At 41.5% G+C, this 18918-nt stretch overlaps 1 protein-coding gene across 1 annotated transcript in view; it reads right to left on the bottom strand.

The window, feature by feature from the left end:
• The window catches only part of LOC148301267 (neogenin-like), a 53185-nt gene extending 34841 nt beyond the window's left edge, over positions 1-18344 (bottom strand). Inside the window, exons 1-15 of the mRNA XM_088273535.1 lie at positions 18329-18344; positions 17275-17446; positions 15231-15364; positions 13897-14063; positions 11987-12138; positions 10490-10596; positions 10320-10407; positions 9530-9671; positions 7885-8048; positions 5738-5853; positions 3935-4538; positions 2747-2873; positions 2010-2174; positions 1525-1752; positions 793-966 (exon numbers count right to left, since the gene is read on the bottom strand). Of these exons, the coding sequence (XP_088129661.1) occupies positions 793-966; positions 1525-1752; positions 2010-2174; positions 2747-2873; positions 3935-4538; positions 5738-5853; positions 7885-8048; positions 9530-9671; positions 10320-10407; positions 10490-10596; positions 11987-12138; positions 13897-14063; positions 15231-15364; positions 17275-17446; positions 18329-18344 (2556 nt within the window). The remainder of the gene's footprint in view (positions 1-792; positions 967-1524; positions 1753-2009; positions 2175-2746; positions 2874-3934; positions 4539-5737; positions 5854-7884; positions 8049-9529; positions 9672-10319; positions 10408-10489; positions 10597-11986; positions 12139-13896; positions 14064-15230; positions 15365-17274; positions 17447-18328) is intronic.
• Between the last annotated feature and the right edge of the window lie 574 nt (positions 18345-18918).

Here is an 18918-nt window from a genome sequence, read left to right on the forward strand (position 1 = left end):
TTAAGAAATGGTCTTCTTCTTCTTCTTCTTCTTCTTCTTATTATAGGATTATTATCGGCCCATCTCTTTGGTGGTCTGCCCGGGAGTCGTCTACCATGGGGTTGGCCGTACAATGCGATGTGGGGGAGTCTGGATGGTTCCATTCTCCTCACATGTACCATTCCATTGTCCCCTTCGTTGCCTTCCCCACCTAACGACATCTTGGATCTCGCATATTTCCCTGATCTTGGCATTTCTCAATCTATCTCGAAGACTCTTGCCTGTTATGCTTCTCAGAGTCTTCATTTCTGACACTCTAAGCGCGTTTTTTGTGGCAGCGGTGTCCGCTCTACTTTCGATTCCATACGTCATGATGGGTCGGTGTTATTTACTAAGTAAAACATAAATTAAAAATACAGGATATACATTGGAAACAATGAAATGCAGAGTTTCCGGAAGGATGGCATTGGGAGAGGACATGTGAGCCATGATCTTGCAACATTAGCATGGACACAGAAGGCGTGTTGGATACACACATTGAGTTACACAGATACAAGGAGCATTCTTAAATGATAGAATGAAAAGTTTCTATAAGGATTGGCAATGGGAGAGAGCATGGGAGCGCGGCTGCGACACTTGCAAGGACAAAGAGCTGTATTTTGATATACTGGGGAGTGTTCCAGAATGAAGAGGAGTGTGGTTGCAACAGTAGCACGGATACAGAAGGCGCGTTGGACACACACAGTGAGTTACAGATATTACTAGATAATACTGGACGGTGTTCCGGGGGGACTGGTGCCTGGGGCCCGGTACCTGGTAGGTGGCCTGGCGGAGCAGGTCCTTGAGCAGCACGCTGCGCACGTCGGCGGGCGTGGTGAGCAGCGCGGCGCGCGCGCGACCCGAGTGCGGGCGGTAGCGCACCTTGTAGCCCGTCAGGTCCCCGTGGCGGCCCTCCGCCGGCGGCGCCTCCCAGCTCACCATCACGCTCTGCAAACAGACACCACATTATTATGCACATCGTCACACACATGTGTGTGTGTTGTGTGTGTGTGTGCGTGTGTGTCTGACTGTGTCTGTGTGTGTAAGTGCGTGATTGTATGTGTGTGTGTGTCTGTCTGTCTGTGCATGCGTGTGCATGTGCATACATATGCGTGCGTGTGCGAATGTGTGCGTGAGTATGGATGTGTGCGTGTGAGTGAGTGAGTGTGAGTGTGTATATATATATATATACAAATGACAAAGAAGAGAAGAAGACATATTAAGTATCTCAACAACGAAACGAAGAATCATTTTTTCAATAGGAAACTGGGAGTCTGGGCATTCACGGGGCTTATGACATGTCTTTAGCTGGCTTAAATAATTAGCTCATTATTAAACACCCATATTCCAGAAATTCTTAAACATTCCATATATGCAATATCTTGACAACCGTATCTGCATCTCAGTCGCAACTGCCATCTGTTGAAAGCTTCGTGAACCAAACAGCTTTCCCATTCTGACCATAGGTGAAGATATCGATAGACACAATTTAGTCTCTGGACTCACGGAGCTGGTGTAGGGCAGCAGCGTCAGGTTGAGCGGCGGCAGCGAGGGCGCGGCGCCCGGCGTGCGCGCCTCCACGCGCTCCGAGGGCGGGCCGGCGCCCGCCGCACCCCCCGCGTCCCCCGCGGCCAGCGCCACCACGCGCAGCGCGTACAGCGTGAAGGGGCGCAGCTCCCCGAGCCGGGCTCCGTGCTCCGCCGTCAGCAGCGAGCGCTCCTCGCTGGAGTCACCCTGGGGGGGAAAAGAAAGATTGTCAAATTTGGTGCCAACCAAACCTGATGATGGAATAACTTTCCGAAACCGGTAGTCACAAATAAGTGTTTTAAAAAAGTGGTATTGCACAAAGTTAACAATGGATTATGATGTTCCAGTGGGGGGTCTAAAGGTTAATATATACTTGATTGAAAAAGTTCAAGCCTATTTTGTGTGATTTTAGCGTTAAGTTAGCGGAATTTTCCGGAACGCAGAGAGGAAAGGGGGCATCTTACCTCGGTCCAGAGCAGCTGGTACTGCGCCACGGTGACCCGGGAGCCCGGGATGGGCAGCGGGGGCTGCCAGGACACGGAGAGCTCCTCGGGCCCCGCCGCCACCACCCGCAGGTCCCGCGGGGGCCCCAGGGACATCTCCTCGGAGCCCGTGCTGATCTCCAGCACCTGGACACATACAGATTGCAAGGTAAGGGTCTAGTCTACAGCGTAACATAATTTACAGACAGAGACAAACTTTATTACTACAAAAAAAATTTCTCCAAAATTCAGGTACTACTATACCCAAAGGTATACATTTCAATTCAAACCCTTATCCGCAACCCAATGGTGCATAGGGCTCTGCATTATATAAACGCAGTGTTATCTTGATCGTTAACACACGAAGGAAAGGTGATCAGTCGTCCGCTCAAGGTACCAGTCCAGGGTAATATTGAATAAATATTAGAGTGAAAAATCATTTATATTTATTTGACCCCCCCTGGGAATCGAACCCGGGACCTCCATAATGGTAGTTGAGCTTACTGACCATTACACTATGGAGGCGGACAAAGGTATACACAAAATTAATATTAAAATGCCCAGTGTTTGATTTTAAATTGTAATGCAAAGCTCTTTGGGCCAAACTTGGTATATGCTTGGTTTTATTTGACATCTTCCATGTACGTTTTCATATTATTTTTTGTATGTTTTTAGGGTTTAAATAATTGATTTGGAAATAATGGCAAGAGTACACGAACCTGCGTGCTGGCTCCCGCGCCGTTCTTGTTGTACGCCACGGCCCTGAAGAGGTAGGCAGTGTTGGGCACGAGCGAGGGCACGTTCATCTTGTGGACGTCGCCCCGCGTGGTGTTGACGATGCGCTCCCTGCAAAACCGTGACGACGTTGAGAAGTGCATCCAGACGGACATCGACCACATGAGTTCAAATGGTTTGAGGGAGAGCAAGCTTTGGATATTGATCTGTTCCATGCGTCTGAAGGAGTTTGAAGCGGGATTCTTCTACACCTTTAGCAATAGTTCTTGCATATTTTTGATTTTTGTATGTATTCAATATATACGCTTTCAATCTTTTAGTTTGTAATGTATATCATAGTCATACAGGAGAAAGTGACCAACTAACAAAACGCAAAATGTTCAGGAGGGCCATTTAAGTCTCTTTTGCTTGGCAAGAAAATAAACATCAATGCAGTTAGTCATTTTTAACAAGTCAACATATTATACTTCCAAGTTTCAAATCCTTTGGGATTTTTTCAGGGCAATATTAATCTAGTAAGATATCAAATGGTCAATGATCACGTTTTTGTAAAACAATGCACTTGGTCACTTTCTCCTGTATGACTACGATATGAGTCATGTAGCTCACAACCTGTCTTGGCGGTGAGAGTTTCACCTTCTCGGAGTCCAGTAGGGGTCCTCCGCTTGCGAGCGAGTGTGTGCGGTATGTCAATTAAAATTGAGTTGAAATTGATGGCGTCAAGTTTTCCTTGGTCTTCCTGTGCCAACAAGATAATACTGCGATAATACAATGCAGTGCCCTATGCACCACTGGGTGCGGATGAGTATAGTAAAGAGAAGTTTTTATGTACAAAATATAGGAAATGTTAATTGAAATTGATGGCGTCAAGTTTTCATTGGTCTTCCTGCGCTATCAAGATAATACAACGCAGTACCCTATGCACCATTGGGTACGGATGAGTATAAAAAGAGAAGTTTTTATGTACAAAACATGAATTACATGAAATTATAGTCACTTTAAACATAAAGAGTAAATCCACTCACGAGTAGGCATAGGCTATGAATCTTATAAAGTTGAAGCCTGAGTAGGGACATGATAAACGGAGTCACTTGGACGTTAGGTAATTTAAAAAAAAAAATACAAAATATAGCAAAAGATGTGAATTTTTTTTTAGTTGACAAACAGCTCACCTGACGAATCCTTTCACCTTGTAGATGACGGAGTACGACACGATTTCTCCGTTCTTCGTCAGAGGCTCGTTCCAACTCAGCGTCACGAACCTGGCCTTGACTATCAGCGCCGCGAGATCCAGCGGCTCCGAGGGCGTCTTCCCCGCGTCCGGGGACTCCTCGCCGCCACCTAGGGGACGAGGAACGTCCGGGGAATCGGAGGAAGTCGGATAGTCATGGTCTGCGAAGCTCACCACGCTGCCGGGCGTGGAGGTATACACTAGGGACACCTTCCCCAACACATCGCTCTCCGTCAGATCATCCGAGATCGAGGAGTCGGAGTCCACGGACATGTCTCGCTTCCCGTTTATCTTGGCCATGAACGGATTGCCCAAGCTGGCGTCGCTGCTCTTCAGCGAGGTCAGAATCGACTTTGCGTCAAACGGATTCTGATGGAGCGCTTTGTGAACGCCTTCGAAGTTTCTTTTGGCGATCTTATCGCTCAAAGGCACGTCCGGATTGTCCGAATAAAAGTGATTTTCGTAAGATTCAGACGGCGGATACGTTTTCCGCTTGTGGCTCTTGTGACTTTTTATGTTTTTCGGCTTTTTGACCGCGCTTTCGACTTGACGTATAAATAATTAAAAATAAAATGGAAATAAATTCAAATAAAACACAACACGACACCGAAAGGAGGGAACGGGACGACGGGATTATGAAGAATTGAGGGAGATAAGAAAAAAAAAATAAAACAAAAATAAAAATAAAATAATAAAATAAAACATAAACATATAAAAAAGTAAACATCGCTTATTTCGAACAAAAGAACTCGTGATTATTGTTTGAAAATAAAATAACCCTAAACGTCTGCTCTCAGCTGGACCACTACTCTGGTTGAACCGACCATGCTACTGTTTAAACGTAGGCTTGCCAGATTTCCGGAATGTTCACCCGGGACACCGGAATGCCTACAGTACAGTCAAATAAATGACTGTACTGTAATTCGAACTCTCCATATCATTCATCGTTCACATTGTGTAATACCACTTTTATAAACACTTTTTCGTGACTACCGGTTTCGGAATAATCATTCCATCATCAGGTCATTAAAATAAAATTATTACGGTTTGAAATTTGTACAAAAATTAAATATTGATTTTTTATATTTTTGTACAAATCGCTCACTCCTTTCAATAACGTCATAAATAAAAAATCGACATTTTTCAGTTGTGCATGTTTTCGGAATGCCCAGAAAATGTACTATATCCCAGCAAAAGAGGCATATTTTTAACTTAATATTTACCCGCTACAGGGCAGAAAGTGCAGCTTTTGCATTTTGAAGAAAATGTATCGTTTAATTATTTTTTTAAATTTACTAATTATTTTTCAAATGGAGAATAAACCTTCAGGTTTTACCTAAAAAGATCTGTTGCACAGAAAAAAGTTCAGTTAATGGCTTGAAATTTATTTTTAATACATTGTATTATATTTTTAAACTTTCTCCTGAAACTGACGTTCTTGAAAGGAGTGAGTGAAATGTCTACCCCCCTTGGGAATCGAACCCGGGACCTCCAGAACGGTAGCCGAGCGTGCTGACCATTACACTACGGAGGCGGACATATTACCCAACAATTAATAGTTTATTCTAACAGGTCCCTTTAAAAACGATAGGTAGAGGTTTCACTGTATAAGTGAACCGGTTTTATATAAACTAGCCTTCTTCCTAAACACAGGTACTAATACCTAATGAGGGTTTATCTATTTATAATAATGATTGATATGAAAAATTAATTAATTATATAGTTCTCATATGTTTTCACATACCCGCAGTGAGAACGGTGAGTTGGGCCGAGGTCTGAATGTTCCCGGCCGGATTGGACGCAACACACTGGAACATTCCCTCATCCACAGCCATCAATCCCTGAATACGGAGATTGTACCTGTAAAAAATTCATGATTCCGTCAATATCCCCATGTTTGAACATTTAATCATGAACATGAATTTAAGAGATTTTGGAACAGGTAGATGATTTCGTGTATTTGGGTAGTATGTTTTCTAGGGATGGAAAGATTGATAAAGACATAGAAAGGAGAGTGAATGCTGGGAACAAAGTGAATGGTGCACTGAAATCAGTTATAGCAAATAAAAACCTATCAGCGGAAGCTAAACTGGCAGTGCACAACGGAGTCCTGGTTCCAACTCTAATGTATGGAAGTCAAACATGGAGTTGGCAAAAGAAGGATGAAAGTAGACTGAATGCAGTCAAAATGCGATCTCTCAGAAGAATGTGTAACAAAACGATGTATGATAGATGTGCGAATAGTGAAATAAGGAAGGAATGCAAAGCTGAGATAAGCATTATCGATAAAATTAAGAAAGGTGTGTTGAGATGGTTTGGACATGTAGAACGAATGAGTGAGGAAAGAACGGTAAAACAAATTTATGAGGCGAATGTTAGCGGGAAAAGAAGCAGAGGAAGACCGAGAAAAACATGGCACGATCAGGTATGCCAAATACTTGAAAGTGGTCAGGAAGCGGCGTGATGGTTAGTTAGTTAGTTTTTTTAGTTAGTTAATTCATCAGTTAATTCTTCAACCATGTATGATACCATCTCACGAGAGGTGGTATCATACATGGTAAAACTAGTGAAGGGCATTGGTGCCATAAACCAAGCTAGGACACAAAATGCCGGAGCCTCTTCCAGTGGAACGGAAGGCCTGTTGAGGACAGTCAGCAGTCCGGCTTCTCCTGAGGAGCGCAACATGGTTTCCTCCCAGCAATGAGCAAATGCTGACAAGTTCCCGATTGGCCCACACTAGATTATCCCTCCTGTTCACAGATTCAAATGAAACTATTTTTTTAAACCGGTTAACTGCCGGCAGGTATGTATGTATGGCGGTATCCAGCACGCTGCGAATTTTACGACAAAAATAAAACCTTCCAAACATATCGTTATAGAAAGTGGAATAACATTTATTTGATAAAACTTACCAAATAAATGAAGAGTGCGCCAGTCGTGCAGTCATTTATCCATAGTCATAAAATTAATTGTTCATGGTGCAGGGTTGTCACAAAATATGTCATTGAAAATATGAAAGCTAAATTATATGTCAAAAGTAATTGTTTATGTTAGTTTAATATTAAAAGTATACACACACACAAACTATGATTCAATAGATAATAATAATAAAACCCTTATCCGCACCCCAATGGTGCATAGGGCACTGCGTCATATAAACGCAGTGTTATCTTGATCGTTTACACATGAAGGAAAGGTGATCAGCCCTCCGCTTCAAGTACCAGTCCTGGGTAATATTGAATAAATATTACAGTGAAAAAATCACTCATATTTATTCTTACCCCCCCTGGGAATCGAACCCGGGTCCTCCAGAACGGTAGCCGAGCGTGCTGACCATTACACTACGGAGGCGGATAAAATTTTTTTTTTTTATTTAAAAAAAAATAAAAATAAAAAATCATCAGAATCGACACTAAAATCACTGTCATCAGATTCGGCAGTGACGGCAACTCGGGGATTATTGGACAACCCTGAGCACCATCAGTTGTTCCGGCGACAAAGCTCTCTTTCCTCAAAGCTCTGTTCCAATTCTAAGTATGCAAAGATATTCTCAATAGATGTCACTATGCGTTCAATATATTTGTACATTTTAAATAATTGATTTTCTTTAGTAAAAGCCCATTTAAAACGGCGCATCTTAAGACTTAATTTTTGTATGAGCGGCGCTCCGTTCACAGAAAATTATGCGTCTTAAGACGCTTTTGGCAGTTAACCGGTTAAAGTTAGAAGTAGGGAACAAAAACCTACCAAATGACCTATAAACCTCGTACATAAATAATAAATGCAATTCCCATCCGAAAAAGAAAACAGGAGAATCCTTTTATCTGTATGAGTTCTATATATTTGTCTTCTATATTCTATAGGGGAGTATTCTGTCTTTAGTATTCTTACCCGCCGACCAGCGCCATGTCATGGTTGTTGGGCGTGATGAGCTCCCCGTTCTTGAGCCAGCGCACGAGGGGCTCGGGGCGCCCGTACACCTCGCAGGGCAGCTCCACGTCCTGGCGCTCCGCGGCCGCCGTGTCCGCCGGGCGCTTCACGAACCGCGGGGGCACCTGACAAACCACCATTTACAAATTAGTACTTTCCACACAGGACAACAATCAAATACGAGCTCAGAACTCATATCACTCAAATATTTTGAGTGTTTTGTATATTCAACACATTGTTTTCGAGCAGCTTTGTTCATCAACCCCAACCCTATAATTATACTCTGGCAGTCTGCCGCCCGACCCTCAGTATACTAACCACAAGTAGCCGCAACACCCAATTCCCATCTGTACAATGTTTGCAGGCGTCTCTCGCGCTCTACCTAAAGTAAGCAAATAGAACGCTCGCAAGCGTCTCCCGCTCTCTACCAACAGTATGGAAAAGGACCCTAATTATACTCTGGCAGTCTGCCGCCCGACCCTCAGTATACTAATCACAAGTAGCCGCAACACCCAATTCCCATCTGTACAATGTTTGCAGGCGTCTCTCGCGCTCTACCTAAAGTAAGCAAATAGAACGCTCGCAAGCGTCTCCCGCTCTCTACCAACAGTATGGAAAAGGACCCTAATTATACTCTGGCAGTCTGCCGCCCGACCCTCAGTATACTAATCACAAGTAGCCGCAACACCCAATTCCCATATATACAATGTTTACACGACTGTAGTTTGTAGTTTTTTTCTTTAATTATTACGACTGTAGTCCACCTCCATAGTGCAATGGTCAGCACACTCGGCTACCGTACTGGTGGTCCTGGGTTTGATTCCCAGGGGGGGGTTAAATAAATAAAAAATTTTAAAAAGTGATTTTTCACTACAATATTTATTCAATATTACCCTAGACTGAGTATCTGAAGTTTGTAAAAGACACTTTTAAGCATTTCCCGCAAACAGTGTGTTAAGTTTGTGTGGTATGGTAATATAACACTTTGTGTATTCATTCATTCATTCATTCAAAACCTTATCCACACCCCAATGGTGCATAGGGCACTGCATTATATAAACGCAGTGTTATTTTGATTGTTAACACAAGAAGGAAAGGTGATCAGCCCTCCGCTTCAGGTAACCAATCCAGGGTAATATTGAATAAATATTAGAGTGAAAAAATCACTTACATTTATTTGGCCCACCCTGGGAATCGAACTCGGGATATCCAGGGCGGTAGCCGAGCATGCTGACCATTACACTACGGAGGCGGAATTTGTGTATTACCGCTTAAAAACTCTACTTAAAGACTTCCGGTTTCGGAATAACAATTCTATAATTCGATCATTCTCTTATATTTTTTTAAAATAATATAACCGAACGTCTCCTGACAGGCTATGCTTAGTGAGGTATTCATCAAAAAATATGTATAATATATTAAAAAATTATATTACAGTATTGTATAAAGTAATGTTAAAAAAATAATAATGAATAAATTTAAAAAAATAAAAAATCAGGTCCCATCAATGTGATATCCATCCATTTTCAATTCAAACTTTACTTGGTAAATACCGCCATTCAGATCTCTGCATTTACATCTCAAGAAACTTGTCTGATTGAGTTACCTGAACGTCTAAGATGGCCGTAGCGTCCAGGGAGTCCTCGCGGTTGTCAGCCCGGCATTGGTAGGTGCCGGCGTCACTCTCTGCCACCGCGCTGATGTACAGCACCCCGCTGCCCAGCAGCTTGAAGCGGCTGTCCAGGTGGCTGCAATGGGAGACGTGCCGTGTGTACACTCGCTCAGGTGCAGAGAGGAATCAGGGAAACATTACTGATCCTTCTCTGCCCCGAGTGAGTGTACTGTGTGTACACTCACTCAGGGCAGAGAGGGATCAGGGAAACATTACTGTGTGTATACTCACTCCGGAGCAGAGAGGAATCAGTGGAACATTACTGTTTGTACACTCACTCAGATGCAGAGGGGGATCAGGGAAACATTACCAAAAGAAAGAATTGAATATTTGAACAAAGAAAATATCCCGTTACCATCTCAACATAGACCAGGTGATGTGACCACCCAGGGCGTTCTGCATCCGTGACAACTATTTATTTTATCCGTCCGGATGTTGCTACCGTATTTGATTTGAAAAATTGCCACCAAAATTCAGGTACATATGTCTCACACTTGATATTAATGTAAAATTATCCAGTGTTTCTTATAAAATATGGAAAGTATTATACTCAAATACGGAAAGTATTATAAGAAGGATCAAACAAAAATTATAAAATTTATTAACTTCTATAGTGAATAGTTGTTTTAGGTGGATTTCAAATACATAACTCTTTTGGTCTGGGTAGGTAAGAAGGTGGGGAAATGATGCCATTATATTTCTTTTTAGAGAGAGGATAACTCACCTTAGATCTATGGCAACACCGTTGTTGAGCCAAATGATATCCGGGCGAGGGTTGCCAGAGGCCGCACAATCCATCGCAACGGGCGACCCTGTAAGATATTCATTAATTCAACTGTGACACCAAGTAAAAGATGGTAATGATTTGTCTGAAAGGTGTTGTTGACCCCTTACCCTCAATGACGGTGTGAGAGAGCGGTTCCGCTATGAACTTGGGAGGCGTTACCGTTTCCGCAAGGGAAAGATCCGAGTTGATGGTCAGCTGCGCTTTGTTGCTGAGTCTGGAAACACAAAAAATACTAATTTATTTAGTATTTACTCCATTTGTCCGCCTCTGAAGCGTAATGGTCAGCACGCTCGGCTACCGTTCTGGAACTCCCGGGTACGATTCCTAGGGGAAGGGAGTTCAAATAAACACGAGTGATTTTTCACTTGAATATTTATTAAATATTACCCTGGACTGGTCCCTGAAGCAGAAGGCTGATCACCTTTCCTTCACAAGTTAATGATCGAGATAACACTGCATTTGTATGATTCAGCGCCCTATGCACCATTGGCGTGCGAATAAGGGTTTGAGGTATTTGTGCTAATTTATATATACAAACTTTGCAGGAAATTTGTCTGAGTGATCGCATTTCAGTCTTCGTTCATCCTTCTTTTGCCAACTCCACGCATCATTTCCATTCAGTGACATTGATACCAGCACTCCGTCGTGCACAGTGGTGACAACAACATCCCGCAACCATTTGAAAACCCACGTTATCCGGCATGTGTCATTCTAGAATAATCTCTCCTTAGAAGCAGTGACTCGTTCATATACAGCATAAACCAAAATCAAAGAATTAGGAATCTGTTACTGTTCACCTTTCATAACCTGAACCCAAAAGAGCTTAACCCGTAGGCCTACCTGCCGCCAAACGTTGGCGGTAGGTATGTTTTTACATTCGAATAACAGCAGCAGTTTAAGCCACACCCACATCCGTGGTAGTTCATATTATAAAGATACTTTCGTGTGATATCTACAATTCAGTAAAGAAAGCTTTTTGTAATGCATTATTCCTTATAATTTTTATACAAATTTATTGACGACACTTGACCAAAGATGTCCCTGTAAGGATAGAATTATCCTTTTGATTGAAATATAATTTAAAGTCAGTTTGAAATCAAAACTTAACATCCCAGGTATAATGTTTTATTGATTTATTTTCTCAAGTTTTCTTGTTAATTTATCACATTTCTGATCTAGACACACGATAAAATACCATATCTATTGGTAAAACAGTAAAAATTATAATTTTATGATACAGTTCATTTTTATAAGTCGGTTGAATTTGAACGCCTTTCACGCTTCAAACACGCGAGCGTTATGATTGGTCGGACTGATTTGTGGTAGCAAAAATCAATCTGTAGTGCGTGATACCTTTTTCTGCATTTAAAGATTATTTCTATGTTTGTTCTCGTTTTATCGGGTGCAAAATATTAGCCCCTCATTGTTTGACAAACCATATCACATCCCCTCCGGGCGGGGCAACTTTCTTACTTGCGGGGATACATTTCATTAGTGTCTTTGTATACATGTTTTAAAAATAAACTGATATGCGGATGGGTTAAAATTATAAATTGTTATTATGCTACATCGACCTGTGACTATTGTTATCATGGTGTACCGACCTGTAACCGGTGCCCCCGTGGCGCGACACGTTGCACCGGTAGGCCCCGCTGTCTTGCGGCACGACGGGGTCTATCTCCAGGGCCCCCGAGGGCAGCACAGTCATCCGAGTCGCGTCCAATCGGATGGGAGCCTCGTTCTTCAGCCACTGGATCTGGAATCATTCAAAAAATTAATTTATTTTTATTTGATTTATTTGGGATTTTTACAGCCACTACAAAACAATATACAACAGTAATTAGCAAATCTACAGCCAATTACAAAAATCCACCAATAAATTCTTATGAAAGTAACGTTAGTTGGGGTGAGTGTATGTGTGTGTGTGTTTAGAAAAGATGACGAGTTTGAAAGTGTAACAGTCTCCATTTTATTTATTTTTTTAATACAGTAGAATCTCGGTATACGTCTGCTTCAAATAAGTCCAACTCGGTATACATATCGCTCACTCCTTTCAAGAACGTCATAAATCAAAAGTCGTCAATTTTCAGTTGTGCATGTTTTCGGAATGCCCAGCAAATGTACTATATCCCAGCAAAAGCGGCATACTTTTAACTTAATATTTACCAGCTACAGGGCAGAAGTGTTGTTTTTGCATTTTGAAGAAAAGGTATTGTTAAATTATTTTTTTTAAATATACTAAATATTTTTCAAATGGATAAAAAACCTTCAGGTTTTACCTTAAAAGATCTGTTGCACAGTAAAAAGATCGATGATATATAAAGAGGCTTGATATTTATTTTTAATACATTGTATTATATTTTTAAACTTTAAAAACGTTCTCCTGAATAATTGTGTTTTTTGATTTATGACTTTTTTGAAAGGAGTAAGCGATATATAATAGCCACTTATAGGATTATATATACGTTATGGGAAAGAGGCAAGAGCAAATTCGACCAATAACCACTTTTGGGACTGAGGCAAGAGCAGCTACTTCCAGAACAAAATCTTCGCTACCGTTCTGGAGGTCCCAGGTTCGATTCCCAGGCGGTTCAAATAGATATAAGTGACTTTTTTCCACTTTAATGTTTATTGAATATCACCCTGAACTGGTACCTGAAGCGGAGGGCTGATCACCTTTCCTTCATGTGTTTACGATCAAGATAACACTGCGTTTATATGATGCAGTGCCCTATGCACCATTGGGGTGCGAATAAGGGTTAGAGAGATGTTATGTAATTTTTGTTGAAATTTATCATTGTTTTAATCCTAATTCCATATTTATCTATTTTAGTACTAAATAGTGTTTAAATTATTTTATACAACCACGTCAATGTAAAATATATTATTTTTTGACATCTCATCAAAGATGAAGAAGAACATGGAGGTCTGGACATTTACAGGGCTGACGACCGTCATAGGCTGAATAAGTAAGTATAGACAAGTGATCACTTTACACACGTGTAACATTCACCAAATCTACCCATTATTGACAACCACACTACTCAAATTCGAAGCCCCATTAATGCCCAGGCTTCCATATTCTTCTTCATCTTTGATGATATGTCAAAAAATAATATGAAAGTAACTCCTGTAATTGGACATAATCCAGATTTTGTGAACAAGTATTTGGACACACTCAAAATGTTGTAATGTATAATATATCATGCAAAAAAAATTTTTTTTTTTGTGGGAACGGATCAATCATTTTCCCTTTATATGCTGGGTACGGCCATATTATTACCTTCCGGCATTGAAAGGGTTAACAGCAGTTTTGGTTGGTTGGAAGATATTTGCTTTTTAGCAATAAGCCCGCCAATGTCTTATTTATTTTTTGTACATGAAATTTAAATAAAATAAATAAATAAAAATGAAAGGGTATAATACCGTTTCTTGGTGATCGAGCCTTCGCTGTTGCGTGCCACTGGCGTGGAACACTCTTCTACCGATAGCTAAAAGTTTCCGAAACTCTCACCTTGATGTCCAGCGGCCCCGGGGAGTGTCCAGCAGAGTGATGTTGCCTCGCCACGGCCATGGGCTTGGTGTAGGTGGGCACGCGGGACCTCACGGAGCAGGCCAAGAAGGCGGACTCCCGGGGGTAGACCGTGAGGTCGTGCGGCTCCGCATCGAAGACCGGCAGACCTGTAATGGAGACATTACGTCATCACTTACAGTGGATCAAATGAGGAAGCTATATATGAACAGGCGGCTCACACATCGTTGTTTTCACTAACTATAAGGAATGTGTGTATGTTGGTGACAACAACATAATCTGGCGAGCGTTATTCTAGATTTGTTTCTCCAAGAGGTCAGTCACTCACTTAGAGGTTCCTACAAACTTATATACAGAATCAACTTAAGTCAAAGAACAAGTAATCTTTCACCATCTTACCACACAAAACTAACTAGCCACCACGCTGCTTCTTCGCAGGGGTAGGCAGAGAGAATAGAACACCAGACTATTCTGTCTTTGCAAACATCCTTCGCATCTCCTCTTACATACCTGCTGAGTATTTTGACTCCTGACCTGACCACTTTCAAGTATTTGACATACCTGATCATGGGTGTTTGTGATGTATTTTTCACATTCACCTTCCCTTCTTCTTACTATCCTACCTTCAAACAAGCCTCTTAAAGTAGACGTTTTGCGGCTGATTAAATTTTTTTAATGCCAAGTTTTCCTTGGTCTTCCTCGGCTCCTTTTTCCAACTACATTCGCCTCATAAATTTCTTCTTTCTTCATTCATTGATTCCACGTGCCCAAACTATCTCAACACACCTTTCTTTATTTCATCAAAAATGCTTATCTCTTATGCCTTGCATTCTTTCTTTATTTCACCATTCGAACATCTATCAAACATCGTTTTGCCGCACATAATAAAATAAAATAATAATATAATCCAGATTTGTGAACAAGCATTTGGATACACTCAAAATCTTCTTCCTGGCTATATCCCAACTTATCGTTTATCGTTTTATTTATTGTTTCGGCATTCACTTTGTGATAAGACATGATGAAATTGTAATAGAAAAACACTTGTTTTTTTTTACCACTTGAGTTTATTTTATTATAACAACTAATTTCGGAAGCTATGCTTCCATCTTCAGGTCTAAATGTAAACAACATTTATAATTTTATGGTCTTTGTAGACTGCTGGGGTCAGCTCTCCTCGTCCTCAGGTTGTAGGTCCTTGTGTCATGGACAACGTCACCTAGACCATGCCTTCGAACAATGTTTTCTGTTTGCAGCATCCATGAACACAGTCAAAGTGTTGTATCTCATTAGATTACGGCAGAGTTGGAACTCACCCGGCAGCTGTACGGTGGCCACCCTGGACACGATGGTCCCGGCTCCGTCGGCGCTCAGCAGGCACTGGTAGCCCCCGGCCGGCGCCCCCGTGCCCAGCTGCTCCAGCTGCAGGCTCCCGTTGGGCAGCATCACTCTGTAAGCAAAGGAAGGTCTTGAGAAATGCATCAAGTCGGAGTATTATATGGGCATCAAAGTTCATAGATCATAGTTCTACTCATGCATACATTTAAAAAAAAAAGTTAAATAAAGAGAAATATGTGTTTTTAGAAGAGAAATATCTTTTTCTTCTTCTTCTTCTTCTTATTATGGGCCTTGCGGCCTGTTTTTAAGAGGGATTAGCCTCCTGCGACGTCGATTCCCAGCTATCGACCCATCTCTTTGGTGGTCTGCCCGGGAGTTGTCTACCATGCGGTCGGCCGTACAGTGCGATGTGGGGGAGTCTGGATGGTTCCATTCTCCTCACACGCGCATACCATTGTCTCCTTCGTTGCCTTCCCCACCTAACGACATCTTCGATCTCGCATATTTCCCTGGCCCTTGCATTTCTGATTCTATCTTGAAGACTCTTGCCTGATATGCTTCTCAGAGTCTTCATTTCTGACACTCGCGTTTGACAAGCGCGTTTTTTGTGGCAGCGGTGTCTGCTCTACTTTGGATTCCATATGTCATGATGGGTCGGACACAAGTTTTGTAGATCTTAACAAGAGAAATATATGTTCATGTATTCATTGAGAGTTTCAAGTACTTGGGAGTGTACGCGACTGAAAATGGCAGCCTTCAAAAGGAACTGGGAGTGCGATTAGGACTCGCTGGGTCCGCATTTAACAGTATGAAGGCTGTCTGGAGATCGGATTTATACTCGGTGAAAACCAAATGCCGCCTATACAATGCCTGCATTGCTCCTGTTCTCTTATACGGCTGTGAAACATGGCACCTTACAAAGGCCCAGAGCAGCCGCGTACTAAGCTTTGAGAACAGGTGTTTGCGGAGAATCTTAGGCGTGCGGTGGTTTGACTTTGTGAGGAATGAAGAGATAAGGCGTAGGACGCAGCAAATCTTGGTCACAACTGTCGTCAAAAAAAGGCGTTTCAGTTGGCTTGGCCATGTACCCGCATGCCTCCTGAGAGCCTTAATCAAGCTTGCCTCTTTTACAAGGCATCAGGTTCGCGCCGCCCAGGACGACCACTGTGGACTCCATATGCTCCACCTAGGGAGCGGATATGGTTATTAAGTTGTATTATATCAACAAAAATACATAAAAAATTAATATTGTGACAATTGTTTCGCCTTGTTAGGGCATTATCAACGTTTGAAATTTATTTTTATTTTGTTCAAATCGAGCGCTTGTTTAAGGCGCTTTTCTAAATGAACTCATGTAGATGTACTCACGTACATAGAATATAGGTAGATGTACACATGTGGATGAACTTTTGTAGATGTAATGTGGATGTACTTATGTAGATAGAATGTAGATGTACTCACGTATATAAAATATAGGTGGAAGTACACATTTGGATGTACTTATTTGTAGATAGAAAGTAGATGTAATATATGTAGATTTATTTTTGTAGATAGAATGTAGATATGCTTACATAGATACAAGTATATATAATATTTATGTACTTATGTAGATATAATACATGTAAGGAAAAATGGATATAATTTAGATGTAAATTGTAGATCTAAGGTACATAGGTACATATGTAGATAGAACGCAGATGTAATACATGTAGATTAAAGTATACATAATGTAGGTGTACTTATGTAGATAGACTGTATATGTAATACATGTAAAGTGTTTATAATGTAGGTGTACTTTTGTAGATATAATGTAGATGTAATACGTGTATGTAAAGTGTTTATAATGTAGGTGTACTTTTGTAGATATAGTGTTGATGTACTTATGTAGATGCAGCTATAACGTAGACGTACTAACGTACTAACGTAGACGTCACGCAGATAGAGCGCGTTACCTGAATGGAATTTAGATGTACTTATGTAGATATAGTGTTGATATACTTATGTAGATACAGCTATAGTTACCTGTATGGGTCCCTGGCATCGAGGGGCGGCGCCTCGTCGAGCGGCGGCGCGGGCGCCCAGCGCCAGCGCGCCCGCGCCCCGGGCTCCGCGGGGGCGCAGTGCAGCGCCAGCGCGCCGCCCGCTGCGGCCGCCGCGTCTGCCGGCTCCGCCGCGAACCGGAGCGCCGCGGCGCCTGCGGACAAACAGGGGGTTAAAAACAATACAAATAATATTTTATTAAAATTAAACACTTGAATATTTTGCACTTATAATCAAACACTTTAAACCTTTATACTGTAAATTATTATTGTATCTTCTGTATGTAACGTATATAATCTAATAAAAAAAAATAAAAAAACAAATAAAATTTAAAAAAATTTAAAATTAAAAAAATATATAAAAATTGTATTAACATGTTAGTATTCGGCTCAACACAGGCCATGCCTAAAGAGCCGTAATACATATAGTAAATGTATCTATGAAATAAATATGTATCTGTGAATGTATCTATGTACATATTTATAAAATAAATAAAATAAAATAAAATAAAATAAATAAACAAATATACTACTTTAATGAGTTTTATTTATATTTACGACTAGTTTCGAAAACGACGGATGTTTTCATCTTCTGGTACAAATTAAAACTAATTTAGTTTTAATTTGTAACAGAAGATGAAAACATCTGTCGTTTTCGAAACTAGTCGTAAATATAAATAAAACTCATTAAAGTAGTATAACTAACTTCTCCGCAGGGGTAGGCAGAGAGAATAGAACGCCACACCACTCTGTCTTCGCAAACATTCTTCGCCTCTTCCGCGTTCATGCATCTCCTCATACATACCCGCCGATTATTACGACGTTGTAAATTAATGCCAGATCGATCAATAAAACAACATCAACTAAAAACGGTCAATCTTCGGCGCACAGTCAGTCAATAGTCGGGCAAATAGACGATAAGGTCATTATCGTCTATCGTGTCGGTACGTGCAGTTCCGGGCAATATCGGGCGTGACGTCACGGCGCCGGAAGTGGGAGGGTAGGGGGGGGTTCTCCTCAGTCTGGGTGCAAAGTACACAGCGACGACTCCATAAACGGGTCGGGCTATAGCAGGGATGGCAATGATAGTTACACGATAAAGAAAAATCATTATTTAAGCTTTTTACGAGGTTTGGCTGAGTTTTTAAGAGATGAAGAGGTCTTTTGTGGCCACTTTATAGACCTACAAGAGATCGTTAAAGGCAGGAGCCTTCATAGACTAACAAGAGGTCATTGAAGGCTCCGCCGTAGACATACAATAGGTTATAAAAGGCTCCGTCGTAAAATTACCAGAAGTCTTTAAGAGGTTCTTTAAGACCTCTTAAAGACTTCTGAGACATAGACCATAGACCAACAAGAGGTCGTTGAAGGCTCATTTGCAGACCTACAAGAGGGTGTCAAAGGCTATATCGTAGACCTACAAGAGATCATTTTAGGGCCCTTCATAGACCAACAAGAGGTCGTTGAAGGCTCATTTGCAGACCTACAAGAGGGTGTCAAAGGCTATATCGTAGACCTACAAGAGATCATTTTAGGGCCCTTCATAGACCAGCAAGAGGTCGTTGAAGGCTCATTTGCAGACCTACAAGAGGGTGTCAAAGGCTATATCGTAGACCTACAAGAGATC

This window comes from Brachycentrus maculatus, unplaced genomic scaffold (assembly GCF_059751285.1).
Source record: "Brachycentrus maculatus isolate JH-2025_06_01 unplaced genomic scaffold, ASM5975128v1 h1tg000587l, whole genome shotgun sequence".
Taxonomy (NCBI): Eukaryota; Metazoa; Arthropoda; class Insecta; order Trichoptera; family Brachycentridae; genus Brachycentrus; species Brachycentrus maculatus.